This window comes from Amaranthus tricolor, chromosome 8 (assembly GCF_026212465.1).
Source record: "Amaranthus tricolor cultivar Red isolate AtriRed21 chromosome 8, ASM2621246v1, whole genome shotgun sequence".
NCBI classification, from domain to species: Eukaryota; Viridiplantae; Streptophyta; class Magnoliopsida; order Caryophyllales; family Amaranthaceae; genus Amaranthus; species Amaranthus tricolor.
This window is the reverse complement of record NC_080054.1, coordinates 5,656,109-5,675,600: the sequence shown is the minus strand read 5'-3', so window position 1 is coordinate 5,675,600 and position 19,492 is coordinate 5,656,109. Positions and strand designations below refer to the sequence as shown.

At 32.7% G+C, this 19,492-nt stretch overlaps 1 protein-coding gene across 1 annotated transcript; it reads left to right on the top strand.

Moving 5' to 3' along the window:
• The first annotated feature begins 9,557 nt into the window (after nt 1-9,557).
• LOC130820913 (uncharacterized) lies at nt 9,558-11,130 on the top strand. The gene is made up of 2 exons (XM_057686461.1): nt 9,558-9,569; nt 10,561-11,130. Exons 1-2 carry the CDS (start codon nt 9,558-9,560, stop codon nt 11,128-11,130), a joined length of 582 nt encoding a protein of 193 aa, XP_057542444.1.
• The last annotated feature ends 8,362 nt before the right edge of the window (nt 11,131-19,492 follow it).

The window sequence follows — 19,492 nt, the reverse complement described above, 5'->3', positions numbered from 1 at the left end:
TGCTGGTACCTGGTAGTAGCTTTCTCTATGTTTTTTTGTGTGTGCTTATGAATGTTCATCATATTTTCAGCGTGCGGCTTAGTATCCCCATGTGTTCTGTGATCGCCAATTGAAACAAAATGCGAACAATACGTGATTTTCTTATTACTCTTCTCAGAAAATGCGAAATTACCTATTACCATTATTCCCTTATATCTTATCTTCGTGTCCCTTCTCGGCTCTAATACCAAGTTAGACCAAGTATGCAGCGGAAGAAGACATTTGTTACCTTTAAGCACATGAACAGTTATACAGACAAACAAGAACAAACGTTTTCTTGATCAATCCGTCTGTTTGATTTGGTTTCTAAGTAATCTTGAATGACTACTTATCGTATAAGAAGACACTGATTCCCCTAAAGAATACAAGGCCTTAATCCTCAGAATTCTCTCAATGATCAACGTGATCTTGGAGAAGTATGAATCTACGAAGCCTTAAATACACTCAACCTTACAATACAGAAAATGGCAAACAAAACAGAAACAAACACTTTGTTCTCTGAATGAATGATTGCTATAATCGTTGATGAATTAAAACTGAACGTGAATGAATACAATTTGTGAGGAGACCCTTATTTATAGATTTGGCTTTCATCCTCTAACGGCTAACAATCAAGAAAAGGCGTCTAAAATCCTAACGGCTATAACTGAAAATAGAAGCCTTAAACAGAATGTGTAGGGTCTTTTGTTTGCGTTTGGTAACGCCAAGCTGTTCCTTAATCTTCCTCTTCCAGATACAAGACTATGTATGCTTTCCTCAAGGTTGTATCAAGTATGTTCACAACATTGAGTAATTGTTCCTCAGCTCCTTATTCATCAGCTTCATTTGCTTGGGCTGGGCTGTGTTCAACTCCTTGTTCCTCAATACTTGTGTCTTCATTGTTTGTGTGCTCAGCGTTGTTGTTCCCAGTATTAACCTTGTGCTGCTCTTATATAGAGGGTGGTCTTGTTGTAGTCTTCAAAACCTATTAATTGTTGTTGTGAGTCAGCACAGACTAATGAATACTCAATCAAGCAGATCAATATAGCAGGAGCATAACAAAACAACATTTGCATGCATAGCAGCAGAATATAATACATGGGAGTTGTATCAACATAGTAGGATGTACTTTATTTGTGAAGGATTAATCTGGACAGATTCCTATAATTTTAGTCTCTACTCTTTAACTAGAAGGGACAACCTGGTAGTCTTTCTCACCATCCCTCACCACTTTAGCTAATCAACCACCAAAATAACACAAGAGTAGTCAGTAAACTAATTCACTGGTGGTGGTTGCAACTTCACCATCCATTTACTCATCCTCAATTCAAAAAGTGGCATAGCAAATAAGGGCACAATGGATAAGGCTAAAAATAAATTCCTCATAAGAAAATAAGGTTGACAATAATGATAAGATTAGAGTGCAAAAGACATAAACTATAACACTCGAATTTCCTCCCGTGAATTTTCAACCCCTTTTTCGAAACAAAAATCGTGAAGGACGGGAGGAAATTCGCATGTTACATAAACCCATAAGGAAAAACAATTGATGGAATGATGTCAAAGTAATTGATGTGTAAAATTTATTTAACCGCAAGCGCACGACGTAAGTGTATATGCGGGTCGAACACGAGGAAGTTAGAACAAGAAACTTGGTAATCTCTACTAATTATATTGCTTGAAGAGAAAAAAATGTTGATTGGTTGTTTAATAAACTAAAAATGCAATGAAAATAAGGATTGAAACTATATGATAAAAGATCTAGGGTATAGGGAATCCCCTAAATTCGTGTATGATAAAACTCTTATTAGTGTCTATGAAATGGTAGATTAATTATGTGATTAAATATGATCTTGTTAATCTCAAACTCTCGCTCTGCTGATTAACTATTAGATTTAGACCCTATTAACTCGATTCTCACACGCTAGTTTTATTGAACGAACTAATAAGAATTTAGCTAAAATTTACTCTAAAGCAAAGTTGATCCTAATCTCACATGCTAGTTCTATTGACTAGTCCAACAAAGCATATTTAATTTAGGGTTATTGACACAGATCAATCACTTTAGTCCTAATTTCATAGACACATTTAAAAATCAAAGCATGATAATAGATGATACTAATAATACTAGCAAATAAAACAATTTTTAAAATGTGAGACACAATTAAAGATTTAGGAGAGAAAAATATGAAAAACAATACTACTTTTAATAAATAACAATAAGGATAAAATTTGACAAGAAAAGATTAAACTAATACAAATTTGATAAAGAAAGATTAAACTAATGTAATGAAAAAGTAAATCAAAGACAAGAAATTTAAATCACAAAAAATTAAAAGCTTACAAGCCTTAAAAATGGTGTTCAATGGAGAGGAAGATAATGGAACAAAAAGGAGGAAGGAGAAGAGGTTTTTAATCTCTCTTCTTGTGCTCCTCTCCTAAAGGAGGCTTAACCTAAATCCCCCTTATTAGTCACTAAATAAACCCTAAAAATTTAATTAAAAATAAAGATAAAATAAAATAATACAAAATTAAAGTGGTTAAAATTAGGCTGCACGGAATCCAGAATAAAACGCCTAGTCAGCGGCTATTTCCACGACCTACAAGCCGAGTTGGCTTTCCATTCTGACAATCGCAGCAAATTTCAAACGATCGTCATTTCTTTCTCGATTGTCGGAATCAGGCACATAATACACCGTTGGAAAGCTCTTGAAGTCTAGTTTCCAATTCTACGAACCTTGCATTAGTGCAATCTTTCTATAAGAAGTTATGACCAAAAGAGTAGATATATATCAAATTTCACCTTAAAACATTTGCATTATAAACAATCTTTTACTCTTTTGCTCATTTTCTTTGTAAAATATCTTCGCCCGAGCTAAAATCTCCTAAGTGAACTCCATCATCATTAAAACCATAAGAGTAATGCTTAAAACAATCAAAACCACTCAAAATCAACATGAATAACCAAAACGAGTAAAGTAGCATAAATCTTCAAAATAAGCACAAAATTACTAATAATAATTGTACTTATAATACTCCCCTATGCTTAACCTGTAACCCCCCGAATTTCTAAGCCCTTAAACAAAACCAACATCGTAAAGGACGGAAGGAAATTCGAGTGTTACATAAGCAAAAAGAAATAATACTTCCTCCGTTTTCAAATGTTCTTCTCATTTACTTTTTGCACAGTTTCTAAGTAAATTTTAAGCCTTAATATCTCTAAATACGCATCATAAAAATTATAAAAAATATATAATAAAAAAGTATGCATTAAAACGAATCTAACGAGATGTCACATGGATATATTTTATCATTTATATATGTCTTAAAAATCTTAATAAAATATCTCTCTCCAAAATAGAATATTCTAAATGGGAAGAACATTAGGAAACGGAGGGAGTATAAACATAGATTAAAGATTAACTTTAAAAAGGTGAGTAGAAATATCGGCAGTATCTCTACTAAAATTGAGGATGTGACATCAATCGGTAAATAAAATAACACAATTAACTAATATAAGGCCTCAATGCCTTCAAAAAATATGTCACGACGGAATAAATCATCGTTGGCTCCTCAAATCATCAACTTCAACAACGGATTATGATTCCAGTGTTAACGAATCGGTTTTGACGGCTACAAAAGAAGTATTCTTATGGCCATACACTCAAAAACTACGCAGCGGAACTATGTACCATACAAGGAGTCTCGTGGCTCCATACAAAGGAATTATAAAACCCATAAAATTTACAAGCAATATAAGATCTAAAAAACATCAGGCTACTTGTATAAAAATTGCTATGATCGTACTTAACTCTTTCCCCAATACAATGCAAAAGAAGCTCTTATACCAGTTATGTCAAACTATGATTCTCCTACTGCTCAACATAATGACCATAACCAAATGTATCATAGCAGGAACATCATAGAAAGTCATAATCAAACAACAAGGAACAAACCCATATACATCAGAAATTAACAAACTTATAATAATTAGAATCATAGAACAAATGGATAGACGAAAACATGGCAAGACAATAAAGATTCTACTCAACTATTTAAGCACTTCTATTTACTCACGATTTCTTTTTCAGAAATTCTAGTCCCTTGAAGAATATTCAAGAGTAGTGGATCCTTTCTCTATTTATGGCATAGTGAGAAGGCCAAGGGCGTTATCGGCCATCCGACACCCATGGCAAATTATGAGCTCATACCACCTCCAACTGACCCTCTCGGATCCTACCTAACACACTGGGATACCAATCCAATGAAGAGGCCACCATATTGAGGTTTTTAAGGCCCGCATGGTAACACCTCGATCAAGGGGTGGTATCTGCCATCTGGCGCCCAATGACGAAAGTATGCTCATACCCCTTACAGTGATCCCGTCATACCTCACCTAGGGGCTACAAAATCAACCAGGCATAATCCAATTGAGTCACGCCAACTAGTAAAATCAAGATTCAACGATGAGGGAATCATTTTGATCCTACACACAAACGCAACACATTTTTTACTACAAGAGGAGTTGTTCTTACATTCTACTAATACCTCCATTCTATTTACCTATACCACTCTCAAAACTATTCAATAATATAGTTTACTTTCCAGTGCTCCATAATTCTAATGCAACGCATATAATCACAAATTACTGATAATACTTGAAACAATGCACATGATAGTTAATTACTGTGTGTACGTACCTATAAGTTGTAAGTTGTAAGTTGCACGGCAATGTCACAATAATCAACCAACAAAAGTTCCATCTTCCTCTTATGAACTGGGAACCTATACAAGTTTGAAGTAAGACTATTAAGTCTATTTGACTCCATTTAAGAGTCCAATGCTCTAAGGAATATGCCACTACCATCCTTACAAGTTATAACTCACATTTAATACACACTTAACCATACACCCACAAAGCATCTTTACTCATGAGTCATACCATCACTTCAAACCAAACATCATATTAGTTTCCATTTGATTCTAATGCAAGATATGTTAAGGGGAAAAACATTTACTTCATACACTTTTGCAATAGCACAAGGCCATGTGGACTTAAATTATATAATGTAATGTACTACTCTCGATGTCAATGACTCAACTCATGATGATAATTATTTTTAATTAAATTTGCTACCTTCCTTAAGGTTTGACGTGCCAAAGAATAAGAACAAAGCAATTAGTAGCTTAGACAACTTATAACCACTAATTTATTTCTTTATTTCTTTATTTGTTTTATTTATTTTTCCTATGATTTACCCACACTACACAACTTAAAAAACATTTGAATAACAATTCATGGCAGTTAAACATCAATAATGTACCCACACTTAACAAAATTCTTCAACGACGGCAATAAAACCACTAAACCAACAACAATGGCCGTATCAATCAACATAAACTTAAAAAAATATATTTAACAACTATTCAAAGTAACTAACGACCCTAACAATGTTTAACCATTAACACCACCATTATAAAACAATAAAAACACTAAACACAAGCTTCTATAAGGATGTTCCAATACCAAAATATTACCAAATTACCTAAAAGTTGTACATACTTCTTTTATTTTCATACTTAATACAAACCCTAACAGATCCATGTTCAAATCACACACTTAACACTTACCTACTATAAATTCTATAAATATATATGTAACACCCCGTAATTTATCGAGTTAAAAAGAAAATATAATAAGATAAAAATAAATAAAATTATTAAATTATACTATTTTACATATATAACTATAAGAATAAAGTAAATTCAATTTTAACGGTAACGAGTTTTATCGCATGACGTTTCTTTTCTGTTTTAACAATATCATAATAATTACTTAATTAACTAATTAATTTTAAAATAAATAAATAAATGAAAGTTAGGGAAATTGAGGGGGTGGCCGGTTGGTGGAAGCATGGGAGGAGTCTTGTAACTCCTCTCATAATTGTGTATTATGGCTAATTAAGATCATTGCTTTTAAGTGCCTATTAATCCTTAAGCTCCATTTGATTTTTCTTCACCAATCAAGCTTTTCAAGTAAACACAAAAAAAAAAATTTAGAAATTTTGTTCTCCCTTTTGCTCTTTGATTTCGGCTCATTCAAAAGAAAAAAAAATTCTTGTTGTTCTATCCAATCTTTTGATCAAATGGTAAGTTTATTGAATTGTTAATTATAGATTTTATATACAAGATTTCTAAAATGAATTGTATTTTATGTATGATGATATCCTATGACGTATAGGAGGATTGAATATATTTCTTTTATATATGAAAATTTTCTCTACAAATATCCTTTAATAAACTATAATTTGTTAAAATGATTAAGAAAAGAACTTATTGATCAATATTCTTTAACAAAATTTAAATTTGTTATAAGAACTAAGAATTTAAAGTTATATTGATATTTAAATATTTCTTATGATTTACTTTTCTCTAACAAAATTTCAATTTGTTAGATGAAATTTAAGTGGTATGGATCAAATAATGTAGTCATCCAAGAATTTATAAATCCTTCAGCAAAATTTAATTTGTTTGAAGGATTTTGTTTATATATATATATATATATATATATATATACATATATATATATATATATATATATATATATATATATACATATATATATATATATATATATATATATATATATATATATACATATATATATATATATATACATATATATATATATATATATATACATATATATATACATATATATATATATATATATATATATATATATATATATATATATATATATATATATATATATATATATATATATATATATATATATATATATATATATATATATATATATATATATATATATATATATATATATATATATATATATATATATATATATATATATATATATATATATATATATATATATATATATATATATATATGTCTTGTTTTAAAAGGGGGTGATTTGGTTTTATGATTCTCTACAAAATTTTAATTTGTTAAGAGAATTAAGTATTTAATTTAATTATCATAATTTATGAAATTTTAAGTTCTTGAAGGATTTTGTTGATAGGCATGTTTCTTTTTATTTGATGATTTTATATGTTTTGAGGATGGGGTTTTGAGCATTAAACATGTGTGGAAATATCAAGTGGTTGGGTGATAGAAAAATTAGTCTTGTTTGTTTTATGTTACTAGTTGTGAATGTGCTCTTGATAGATTTATTTTGGTCATGAGATTTAATGGGTTTGTAATTTGAATAATGAATATATGTAAAATAATAATAATAATAATAATAATAATAATAATAATAATAACAACAACATAAATTAAAAAAAAATATTCCGGGCAGCAGCAGCCTTGTCTCGGTAATAGTGCTGATCCGGAAACGTTAGTCGTGTTCCGTTGTTTTATGTACCAATGCGTTAAAAACTCGTTAAACGCTTAAAATAATTAAAAATAGTAATTGGATGTTAGAAATTATGAAATTTGGTACCCAAGGTATTTGACGCGTTCCGAACGCAACGGCGAAGTCGGATTTTTCATTCGAATTTTCTAAACTGTCCAAATCAATCATTTAAGTTTCTGGTTTGAGTTTACAATTAGGAACTACTAGGAATTTGATGAAAACATTCAAAACTATCAAATCCTAGAGATGTCTTAGTAATATGGAGTGGATTAAATGTGTAAACACGTTTTAATACGTGATTGTTTTGTGTGTGTGTGTGTTATTTAGGACCTCGATTCATAAGAGGGCGAAATTTCTATCGTGGTTAAATATCGTTTGGTTGCAGCGCTTAAAGGTACACGCTTAGATTGGTTGGTATGCATACTTTAGTCGTTCACGACCCGAACAGGACGGGCAACGTCTTAGGTTGGTGGTTGTCTTGGGATTAGCTCTCCCAAGTGTATTCCCCCAAAAAGGATTGGTTTATACTTGAACGATCCGAACAGGACGGGCAACGTTACAAGCTGGAATTATTTAAATCATGGATGTATTAGAGTCTATGCATGTTAGGATGAACACATTGCTTGTTTTTCAACCTAGTTGATATTTTTATGAAGTCTTTGACGTGCATTGGTTTGTTTCCTTGGAACCTACTGTGTGTTGTCATACGACGACTAGTAGGTTGATTGCAAGTGGGGACTAGAGTGAGGTCTCGACTTAGAACCCGTAATCATCAAGGCTATGCTTTTAATTTTTTTTTTTGTATTGGTTTATGAGTAAAAGGAAACTCCGAACTTATGTAACAGTAGATAGTGTAGTTTTCTTTTCGCTTCCGCATATTTCAACTAGTTTGTCTAGAGGCCTTTAGGCTCTCGAGTTGTACGTAAGAGCTTCCGCTGACATGTTTTTCACGTTAGCACTATATTCTGTTTGGTTATATTTCTTTATCGACGGAACGTTGACGATCCTAGAGAAGACTTTTCTTTAGAGCCAAAGGAGTGAACCGAAATTTTTATTTTCATATGGATTTCGGGTCACTTAAACCGGGCCGTTACAAATGGTATCAGAGCCAACGTTCTTCAGATGATAAAGGAATAAACAACCTTAGTAGAGAGTTGGGAAATAGTCTTTGGGACGTAAATTGTTGGAATGTGTTTGTGTGTTGTTTGGTGATAAGTAATGTTTATTTTTGTTCTTTCGCGTAGATCAGGAAATATGAATAAGGGAAAAACACCTATAGACTCACACGCCCCCAGTGACTCTAGGGAAATACCGATGTTTAACCCAGAGACTATCTGGAGAGAAGTCTCTAATGATGATATTTGGAGAATAAGGGATGGTGAAAGTATCCGAGATTATAGGGAAAGGATGTTGATTGTTAGAACAAAAGCCGAAAAGGTATGTTACGACTTAGAGCTGGACCTGAATAGGTTGTATCATCTATCCGAGTCTAGGAGGGGAGTAGAACTTACACTGGGGGAGCCTAGTAGGGTTAATCATCGAGAAGAACCCTTAAAAGAGGAAGAACCCATAGAAGAGGGAGAACTCAACTTAGGGTATGAACCTGAACTAGCTGTGAAATCAATGGAGGAACGGATCTTACCTGATCTGCCACAAGTGGAACCCGAGGTTCAGTCGGGGAGTGATATTGAAATGTGGGAGCCTAAGCGGGAAACACTTACATATATGGAGATTCCTAGTGAAAATGAGGAAGAGAATTAGGGGTCGCATTATGATTTGTATGGTTATGGGAATGAGTTTGTCAGGAGGTGGTTAGAGGAGGAGGATTCCGAGGAGGAAGTAGAAGAAGCACCAATAAACTACCCAAGGGGTTTTGACAGTGAATCCGAAGGAGCATCTTCAGGTTCCAGTTTTGTTTCTGGGGAAGATGTTGATGATGAGGATTTCGACATAGCAAATTATGATGAGCGTACTGACTTTTGGGACGCTTGGCATTAAATGTTTTATCTCTTTTCTTTTATATCCTTCCTATAGTTATTCATTTTAACTTTTTTTTTTATCTTTTAAGAATGATGTAAATGTTTTTCGAGGATTAGTTATGATGTATCAGGGAATATCAATAAAATATTATAGTATGTTTATGTTCTTCTTTCAAATGAGGTGTGATGTGCGTTATATATTTGAATCATTTTTTTAGTTATATATATATATATATATATATATATATATATATATATATATATATATATATATATATATATATATATATATATATATATATATATATATATATATATATATATATATATATATATATATATATATATATATATATATATATACATACATACATACATATATATATATATATATATATATATATATATATATATATATATATATATATATATATATATATATATATATATATATATATATATATGTATATATATATATATATATGTATATATATATATATATATGTATATATATATATATATATATATATATATATATATATATATATATATATATATATATATATATATATAAATAATATATACATACATATATATATATATATATATATATATATATATATATATATATATATATATATATATATATATATACATATATATATATATATATATATATATATATATATATATATATATATATATACATATATATATATATACATATATATATATATATATACATATATATATATATATATATATACATATATATATATATATATATATATATATATATATACATATAGATATATATACATATATATAGATATATATACATATATATATATATATATATATATATATATATATATATATATATATATATATATATATATATATATATATATATATATATATATATATATACATATATATATATATATATATATATATATATATATATATACATATATATATATATATATATATATATATATATATATATATATATATATATATATATATATATATATATATATATATATATATACACCTATGTACTAATAAATAAGTAAACAAATGTTAAGTCAAAAACTCAGCAAAACTCTGTTCTTTCTCCAAAACTTTCGAATCTTAGGACGTTCTTGTGATTAGTACCTTTTCTTTCGCTTGCAGAAGATGCCTTCGATTTCTAGGAAAAGACTGTCTAGAAGGAGTACTAACCGGATACTAAGGAGTTTAGTAAGAGCACTTGCGGATGTAGGCACTCCACGAGAGAGATATGTGTCAGAATTAGCCTCTGATATGAGTAAAAGGATCAGTCAGAGCAAACCCTCGACTTTCAATGGTAAAAGGGAACCGTCGGAACTCGAACTCTATTTAAGGGAATTTGATAAACTTTTTGATGTAGTGGAGTGCCTAGAGGAACTGAAGGTCAACCAGGTTGCGTTTTATTTGGTTGGTGAAGCCGACTATTGGTGGGCAAATAGTAGATCTGGGTTACTAGAACAAGCTGATGGAGTCCTTAATTGGGATTTGTTTAAAAGGGCTATGCGAGAGAAATTTTACCCTTTACACGTGAGAAAAGATAAGTCAAACGAGTTCACTCGTTTGAAAATGGGAGACATGACTGTTGATGAATATTATCGAAAATTTATGGGATATATTCAGTACTGTCCTGATGATGTTCCCACTGAGGAGAAAAAGATGCAGCGATTTGAACTGGGATTGTTGTATGACATTTAAAAACATATTGAGAGCGACCGCTATAACAACTTCGAACAGATGTACAAGCGTGCGTCTCAAATAGGGAACATTCTGAGGAAGGAGAAGGAAAAAGAGAAGAGTAATGTCCCTGAGAAGAGGAAGGAGATTGCAGGCCAGACATCAGGGAGGTCGTCGGGCTTTTATCAGAAGAAAGCTAGAACTTTCGGAAATTTTCAGGGAAGCAGGTATAGTACAAATTCTGGGTTTAGGGGAGACGCAAAGCCTGCTAAGCCATTACTAGACCGAGATGGTAATGAAAGGAAGTATTTTTGTAGGAGATACAGGGGAAGTACCCTTAAGAATAGGGAGGGTCATTTTTCCTAGTGACTTGTATGTGTTAGGCATGGAAGGCTTAGAGGTAATTTTGGGGATGGACTGGTTAGGAAAATATAAAGCCACTATAGAATGTAGGGAGCAGAGAGTGTCGCTAGAAAGACCAAGAGGGGAAAAGGTTAGATATCGGAAATTTCAAAAAGGACCCAGAACGAATTTGGTGTCGAACTTAGAATTGCAAAGACTCATTAGGCAAGGACAACCTATGTACTTATGTCATATCAGCCATGTGGGGAAGAAGGAGAAGGATCCTAAGAATATTGCGGTGGTGAATGAATTTTTAGATGGTTTCCCTGATGAAATTCTCGGCATGCCACCTCAACGAGAAATTGATTTCACAATAGACTTGGTGCCTGGGACGGGACCGATTTCTAAAGCCCCTTATCGCATGGCTCCAAAGGAGATGGAGGAATTAAAGTTTCAGCTTGACGAATTATTGGACAAGGGTTATATCCGACCTAGTGTTTTCCCTTGGGGGGCTCCAGTTCTTTTTGTAAGGAAGAAGGATAGCAGTTTGAGATTATGTATTGATTATAGGGAATTAAATAAGGTGACCATTAACAACAAGTACCCGTTACCCCGCATTGACGATTTATTTGATCAATTGAGAGGAGCTGGGGTCTTTTCAAAAATTTATTTAAGATCGGGTTATCACCAGCTAAGAATAGCTGAAGGGGATATATATATATATGTAACAGCTTTTAGAACACGTTATGGGCATTATGAGTTCACTATGATGCCTTTTGGATTAACAAATGCTCCAGCTGCATTCATGTGTTTGATGAATCAAGTATTTAGTGCGTTTTTGGATAAGTTCGTGGTAGTCTTTTTTGATGACATATTGGTCTATTCAAAAGACCGGATGATCATGAGAAACATCTACATTTAGTCCTGCAAACCCTGTGAGAAAATAAGTTGTACGCAAAATTGTCGATGTGTGACTTTTGGTTGGAGAAGGTCTCATTTTTGGGACATATTGTTTCTAAGGAGGGCGTCTCAGTTGATCCGGCAAAAATAGAGGCAGTTCGAAGTTGGTCGTCACCAAAGAATGTCACCGAAGTACGAAGTTTCTTAGGCTTGGCTGGGTATTACTGTCGTATTGTCAAGGATTTCTCACGTATTGCCCGGCCTATGACTTCGTTGATGAAGAAAGAGAAGAAGTTCGAGTGGACTGACGAGTGTGAACAAGCCTTCATGACTTTGAAGGAAAGGTTAACTACGGCACCTGTTCTTACTCTACCAGACCCAAAGTTCGATTATACTATCTACAGTGACGCATCAAAGAAAGGATTGGGTTGTGTACTGATGCAGGACCGTAAGGTGATTGCTTACGCATCACGACAATTGAAAGTACATGAAGTTAATTATCCTACCCATAATCTGGAGTTAGCTGCTATAATGTTTGCTCTCAAAATATGGCGGCATTACTTGTATGGCGTCAAATGTAGGATTTACACTGATCATCAGAATTTGAAGTATCTCTACACTCAGCCCGATTTAAACATGCGACAACGTGGGTGGCTTGAGTTGATGACAGATTATGATTTGGATTTCATATATCATGAGGGACGAGGAAACTTAGTAGCCGATGCGTTGAGTAGGAAGTCCAATCACTCGTTGTCCGCCATGGACGGAGTTGAAGAGTTGCATCGGATTTTGCGAGGTTGAACTTGGAAGTGGTGCGTAAGGGTGAATTACAGGGGTGTTTGAATGCTTTGTCTATTCGACCTTATTTCTTTGAAGAAATTTTGAATTCCAAGGATAAACACCCGAAACTGTTGAATTTGAAGGAACAAGCTTAGGAAGGAAAAGCAAAGGGATTCTTTGTTCATGAAGATGGGAGCTTGAGGTTCAATGGTCGCTGGTGTTTACCGACAGGGGAGGAATCTTTGAAGGAACGTATTTTGGATGAGGCCCATTGTACGAAATTTTCAGTCCATCCGGGCGGTGACAAAACGTATCAAGACCTTAAGTTAATGTTTTGGTGGTCTGGGATGAAGAAGGATATTGCGGATTATGTCTCGCGCTGTTTGACTTGTCAAAAGGTTAAAAGCGAGCATAAAAGACCAGGAGGTTTACTGCAGCCTTTGGAGATACTGGTATGGAAGTGGGATGATATCTCTATGGATTTTATTGTGGGTTTACCCCGGACGAAGGCAGGAAATGATGCGTTATGGGTCATAGTGGATCGTTTGACTAAATCAACACGTTTCATTCCTATGAACTGTCGTTAGGAGATGGAACAATTAGCTCGATTTTACATTAAGAATGTCGTGCGATTTCATGGTGTGCCCGCACTATTGTGTCTGCTAGAGATACACGGTATCTGTCACAATTTTTGCAAACCTTGCAACAGGCAATGGGTACTACGTTGCTTTATAGTACGTCTTTCCATCCGTAGACGGATGGGCTAACGGAACGGACAAATCAGATACTAGAAGATATGTTGCGCGCTATTGCCATGGAATGGCAAGGGTCGTGGGATGAACATTTGGATTTGGTCGAATTTTCTTACAACAACAGTTATCAGGCATCTATACAGATGGCTCCATTCGAGGCTTTGTATGGACGTCGTTGTCGTAGTCCGGTTTATTGGGATGATTTCACCGAAGCGGTGACCTTGGGACCTGAATTGTTGTTCCAGATGACTGAGAAAGTGAGGTTGATAAAGGATCGTTTGAAAGCGGCACAGGATCGTCAGAAGTCTTACCCTGATTTAAAGCGACGACCAGAAGAGTTCATCGTGGGCGAATGGGTATTACTTCGCGTGTCACCCATGCGCGGAGTAGTGCGTTTTGGTGCTCGTGGAAAGTTGAGCCCTCGATTCATAGAACCATATGAAATTTTGGAATGGGTGGGTAAGGTGGCATAATTGTTAGCCCTTCTAAACTCCTTGGAAAAGGTACATGACGTATTTCTTGTGTCGCAGCTTAAGCGATATTGTAACACCCCGTAATTTATCGGGTTTAAAAATAAACAAAATATAATAAAATAAAGTATAACAAAATAAAATAAATAAGTAATATTAAATTATATTATTTTACATAGTTAATTATAAGAAATAAAGTAAGTTTAATTTTAACGGTAACGAGTTTTATCGCGTAGGATGTTATCGCGTGACGTTTCTTTGCTGTTTTAACAATAATATAATATTACTTAACTAATTAATACAAAAAAAAAAATTAAACTAAAGGAAAATGAAGAGTGGCCGGTTGTGTTTTATGGCATGGGAGGAGTCTTGTAACTTCTCTCATAATTGTGTTTATGGCACAATTATAATCGTTGTTTAAATTGGCTATTAATTCTTTAGTCTCCTTGAATTTTCATAGCCATTTCAATTGTTTCAAGAACTCACAAAATTCAGAAAATTTCTTCTTTGCTTCCTCTTGTTTCGGCACTTCAAAAGAATAAAAAAAAATTTTCTTGTTGTTTCATCCAATCTTGTGATCTAAGGGTAAGTTTAAATGAATTGTTAATTTTAGATTTTATATACAATATATATTATGTATGATGATATCCTACGACTTATAAGAAGATTGTATATTTTTCTTTTATAAACGAAAATTTTCTCTAATTAATCTTTAATAAGCTATAATTTGTTAAAAGGATTAAGCAAAGGAGCTTAATGATCAATATTCTTTAACAAAATTTATATTTTTTATAAGAATTAAGTTTTTAAAGTTATATTGATATTTAAATAAATTTCTTATGGTCTACTTTTCTCTAACAAAATTTCAATTTGTTAGATGAAATGTAAATGGTATGGATTAAGTAATATAGTCATCCGAAATTTATAAATCCTTTAGCAAAATTTGATTTGTTTGAAGGATTGTGTTATATTTATATATATGTGTCTTGATTTAAAAGGGTGATTTGGTTTTGTAATTCTCTACAAAATATAATTTGTTAAGAGAATTAAGTATTTAATTTAGTTATCATAATTTATGAAATTTCAAGTCTCTTGAAGGATTTTGTGAATGTGACCTTGCTAGAGTTATTTTGGTCATGAGATTTAAAAAGGGTTGATAATGTATATATATATATATAATAATAATTAATATATATATATATATATATATATATATATATATATATATATATATATATATATATATATATATATATATATATATATATATATATATATATATATATATATATATATATATATATATATATATATATATATATATATATATATATATATATATATATATATATATGTATTCGGGCAGCAGCTGTTCTGTCTCGTTAAAGGTGCCGATCCGGAAACCTTAGTCGTGTTCCGTTGTTTTATGTACCGATGCGTTAAAAACTCATTAAACACTTAAAATAATTAAAAATAGTAATTGGATGTTAAAAGTTATGAAGATTAGTACCCAAGGTAATTGACGCGTTCCGAACGCAATGGCGAAGTCGGATTTTTCATTTGAATTTTCTAATCTGTCTGAAATGGCCCGTAAAGTTTCTGGTCAGCATTTGACATTTGGATCCATTGGGAATAGGATGTAAACAATTAAAAATTATCAAGTCTTAGTGATATTTTAGAGTATGCAGTGGATTAAATGTGTAAACACGTCCTAATACGTGATCGTTTCGTGTGTGTGTTAATTAGGACCTCGATTCATAAGAGGGCGAATTTTCGGTCGTGCTTGAACATTGTTGTTTGCAACGCTTAAAGGTACAGGCTTAGACCATACTGTTTATGTGGTTGTGCAAGTAGTATTGTTTTATTTCTAATCGAGGCTTTGTAAATCACATAAGGATTAGACACCTCAAATAATCTGAGAGGAATTTAATTGGAAATTGAGAATTTATTTATTGGCACCCGAAGGGGTTGACGTTTGGTTATATTATGTTATCCAAAGGGGTTAACATATTGGTTTGGATTATTATAATTATTGTTCCCATGGCAGTTTTGGATCATTACGGTCACCATGGGGGTATGCATACTTTAGCCTTTGACGACCCGAACAGGACGGGCAACATCTTAGGTCGGTGGTTGCCTTGGGATTAGCTCTCCCAAGTGTAATCCTCCAAAAAGATTTGGATTTATACTTGAACGACCCAAACAGGACGGGCGACGTTACAAGTTGGGATTAATTAATAATAAATGTATTAGAGCCTATGCATGCTAGGATGAACATTTTGCTTGTATTCAACCAGATTGATATTTGTATGAAATCTCTGACGTGTATTGGTTTGTTTCTTTGGAACCTACTGTGTGTTGTCATACGACGACTAGTAGGTTGATTGCAGGTGGGGTCTGGAGTGAGGTTTCGACTTAGAACCCGTAATCATCAAGAGTATGCTATTATCTTTTTGTATTAGATTATGAGTAAAAAGAAACTCTGTACTCAAGTAACAGTAGATAGTGTAGTTTTCTTTTCGCTTCGGCTTATTTTAAATAGTTTGTTTAGAGGCCTTTAGGCTCTCGAGTTGTACGTAAGAGTTTCCGCTGACTTATTATCTTTCACGCTGGTACTGCTTTCTGTTTTATCTATATTTCTTTATCGACGGAAATTTGACGGTCCTAGAAAAAAGTCTTCTCTAGAGTCCAAAGAGTGAACCGAAATTTGTATTTTCATATGGATTTCCGGGTCACTTAAACCGGACCGTTGAAGATATCTTGCCGTAGCCTCTCATGTCTTAGATCCCGCCTTTAGATTTGGATACATCCTTGTCTTACTTTGAGCAACCAGTTAGAATCTTGGACACGAAGGTCCATTGTACACGGCGGAAGGATATATCTTTGGTAAAAGTCTTGTGGTCAAATCACGAACATGAAGTGGCTACATGGGAAACGGAGGACTCTATGCGAGCAAAGTACCCTCATCTCTTTTAGGTTAGTAGTGTTTCGGGGATGTAACTTCCTAAGAGGGGTAGAACGCGATAGGAATTTCGCGCGAGTGATTTGTGAGGGCGTAACCTCTTTGACTTATAGTCTTTCCTCTTTACAAGTGTAGTGTTAAGATAGTGTGTGTGTCCTACGTTTTTCGTTGCCATGCAAGTTACGAGGACGTAGCTTCTTTTAAGGGGGGTAGTCTGTAACACCCCGTAATTTATCGGGTTAAAAAGAAAATATAATAAGATAAAAATAAATAAGATTATTAAATTATACTATTTTACATATATAAATATAAGAATAAAGTAAATTAAATTTTAACGGTAACGAGTTTTATCGCGTGACGTTTCTTTTCTATTTTAACAATATCATAATAATTGCTTAATTGATTAATTAATTTTAAATTAAATAAATAAATAAAAGTTAGGGGAAATTGAGGGGGTGGCCGGTTGGTGGAAGCATGGGAGGAGTCTTGTAACTCCTCTCATAATTGTGTATTATGGCTAATTAAGATCATTGCTTTTAAATGCCTATTAATCCTTAAGCTCCATTTGATTTTTCTTCACCATTCAAACTTTTCAAGTAAACACAAAAAAAAAATTAGAAATTTTTTTCTCCCTTTTGCTCTTTGATTTCGGCTCATTCAAAAGAAAAAAAAAATTCTTGTTAAATCCAATCTTTTGATCAAAGGGTAAGTTTAATTGAATTGTTAATTATAGATTTTATATACAAGAGTTCTAAAATGAATTATATTTATGTATGATGATATCCTATGACGTATAGGAGGATTGAATATTTTTCTTTTATATATGAAAATTTTCTCTAAAAAAATCCGTTAATAAACTATAAATTGTTTAAAGGATTAAGAAAAGAACTTATTGATCAATATTCTTTAACAAAATTTAAAATTGTTATAAGAACTAAGAATTTACAGTTATATTGATATTTAAATAAATTTCTTATGATTTACTTTTCTCTAACAAAATTTCAATTTGTTAGATGAAATTTAAATGGTATGGATCAAGTAATGTAGTCATCCAAGAATTTATAAATCCTTTAGCAAAATTTAATTTGTTTGAAGGATTGTGTTTATATATATATATGTCTTGTTTTAAAAGGGGGTGATTTGGTTATATGATTCTCTACAAAATTTTAATTTGTTAAGAGAATTAAGTATTTAATTTAATTATCATAATTTATGAAATTTTAAGTTCTTGAACGATTTTGTTGATGGGCATGTTTCTTTTTATTTGATGATTTTATAAGTTTTGATGATGGGGTTTTGAGCATTAAACATGTGTGGAAATATCAAGTGGTTGCGTGATAGAAAAGTTAGTCTGGTTTGTTTTATGTTACTAGTTGTGAAAGTGGTCTTGATATATTTATTTTGCTGATGACTCGGTAATCTTTTGCAAAGGAGACTTGAAATCAATCATGCTTAACTTGAGAGCCCTGGCTACCTTTGCTGCGACTTCTGGACTTAATGCTAATGCAGGGAAATCAGCCTTTTATTCTTGTAAGATGGATGCTCAAGTTAAGGAGGAAGTCATCAAAATATCAAAATACAAGGACGAGAGCCTACCATTCACCTACCTGGGGGTAAAGATTGACTCCAAGAAGCTAAGTAAGGATGATTGTTCTTTCCTCATTGATAAAATAGCTGCTAGAATTAAATCATGGGGCGTAAGAACTTTGTCCTATGCTGGTAGGGTGCAATTGGTTAATTCTGTCCTGTTGAGTATGCACTGTTATTGGTCCTCCATCTTCATTCTTCCTAAACAGGTTATTGAGGGAGTCATTAGTGCCTGCAGAAATTTCTTATGGGGTGGTAAGGTCGCCAGCCACAAGACCCCCTTAGTTGCCTGGGACTTGATATGTAGAAAAAAAAAGAGAAGGAGGACTGGGGCTGAAAGAGAGCCATGCCTGGAATTTAGCGTTGCTAGGTAAGTATGTATGGTATTGGAAGAGCTACTCCCCAACTTCGGCTGCCAGTTGGTATTGGAAGCAATTATGCCAAGTTAAAGATAGATTCAGAAGTGGTTACAATGGCAACAAATGGGTGTTTCAGCATAAAGGATACACGACCTCTAGTGGCTATAAATGGCTAAGAGGGGAAGGACAAGAAGTTGATTGGGCAGGATGGGTTTGGAATAATCTCAACAT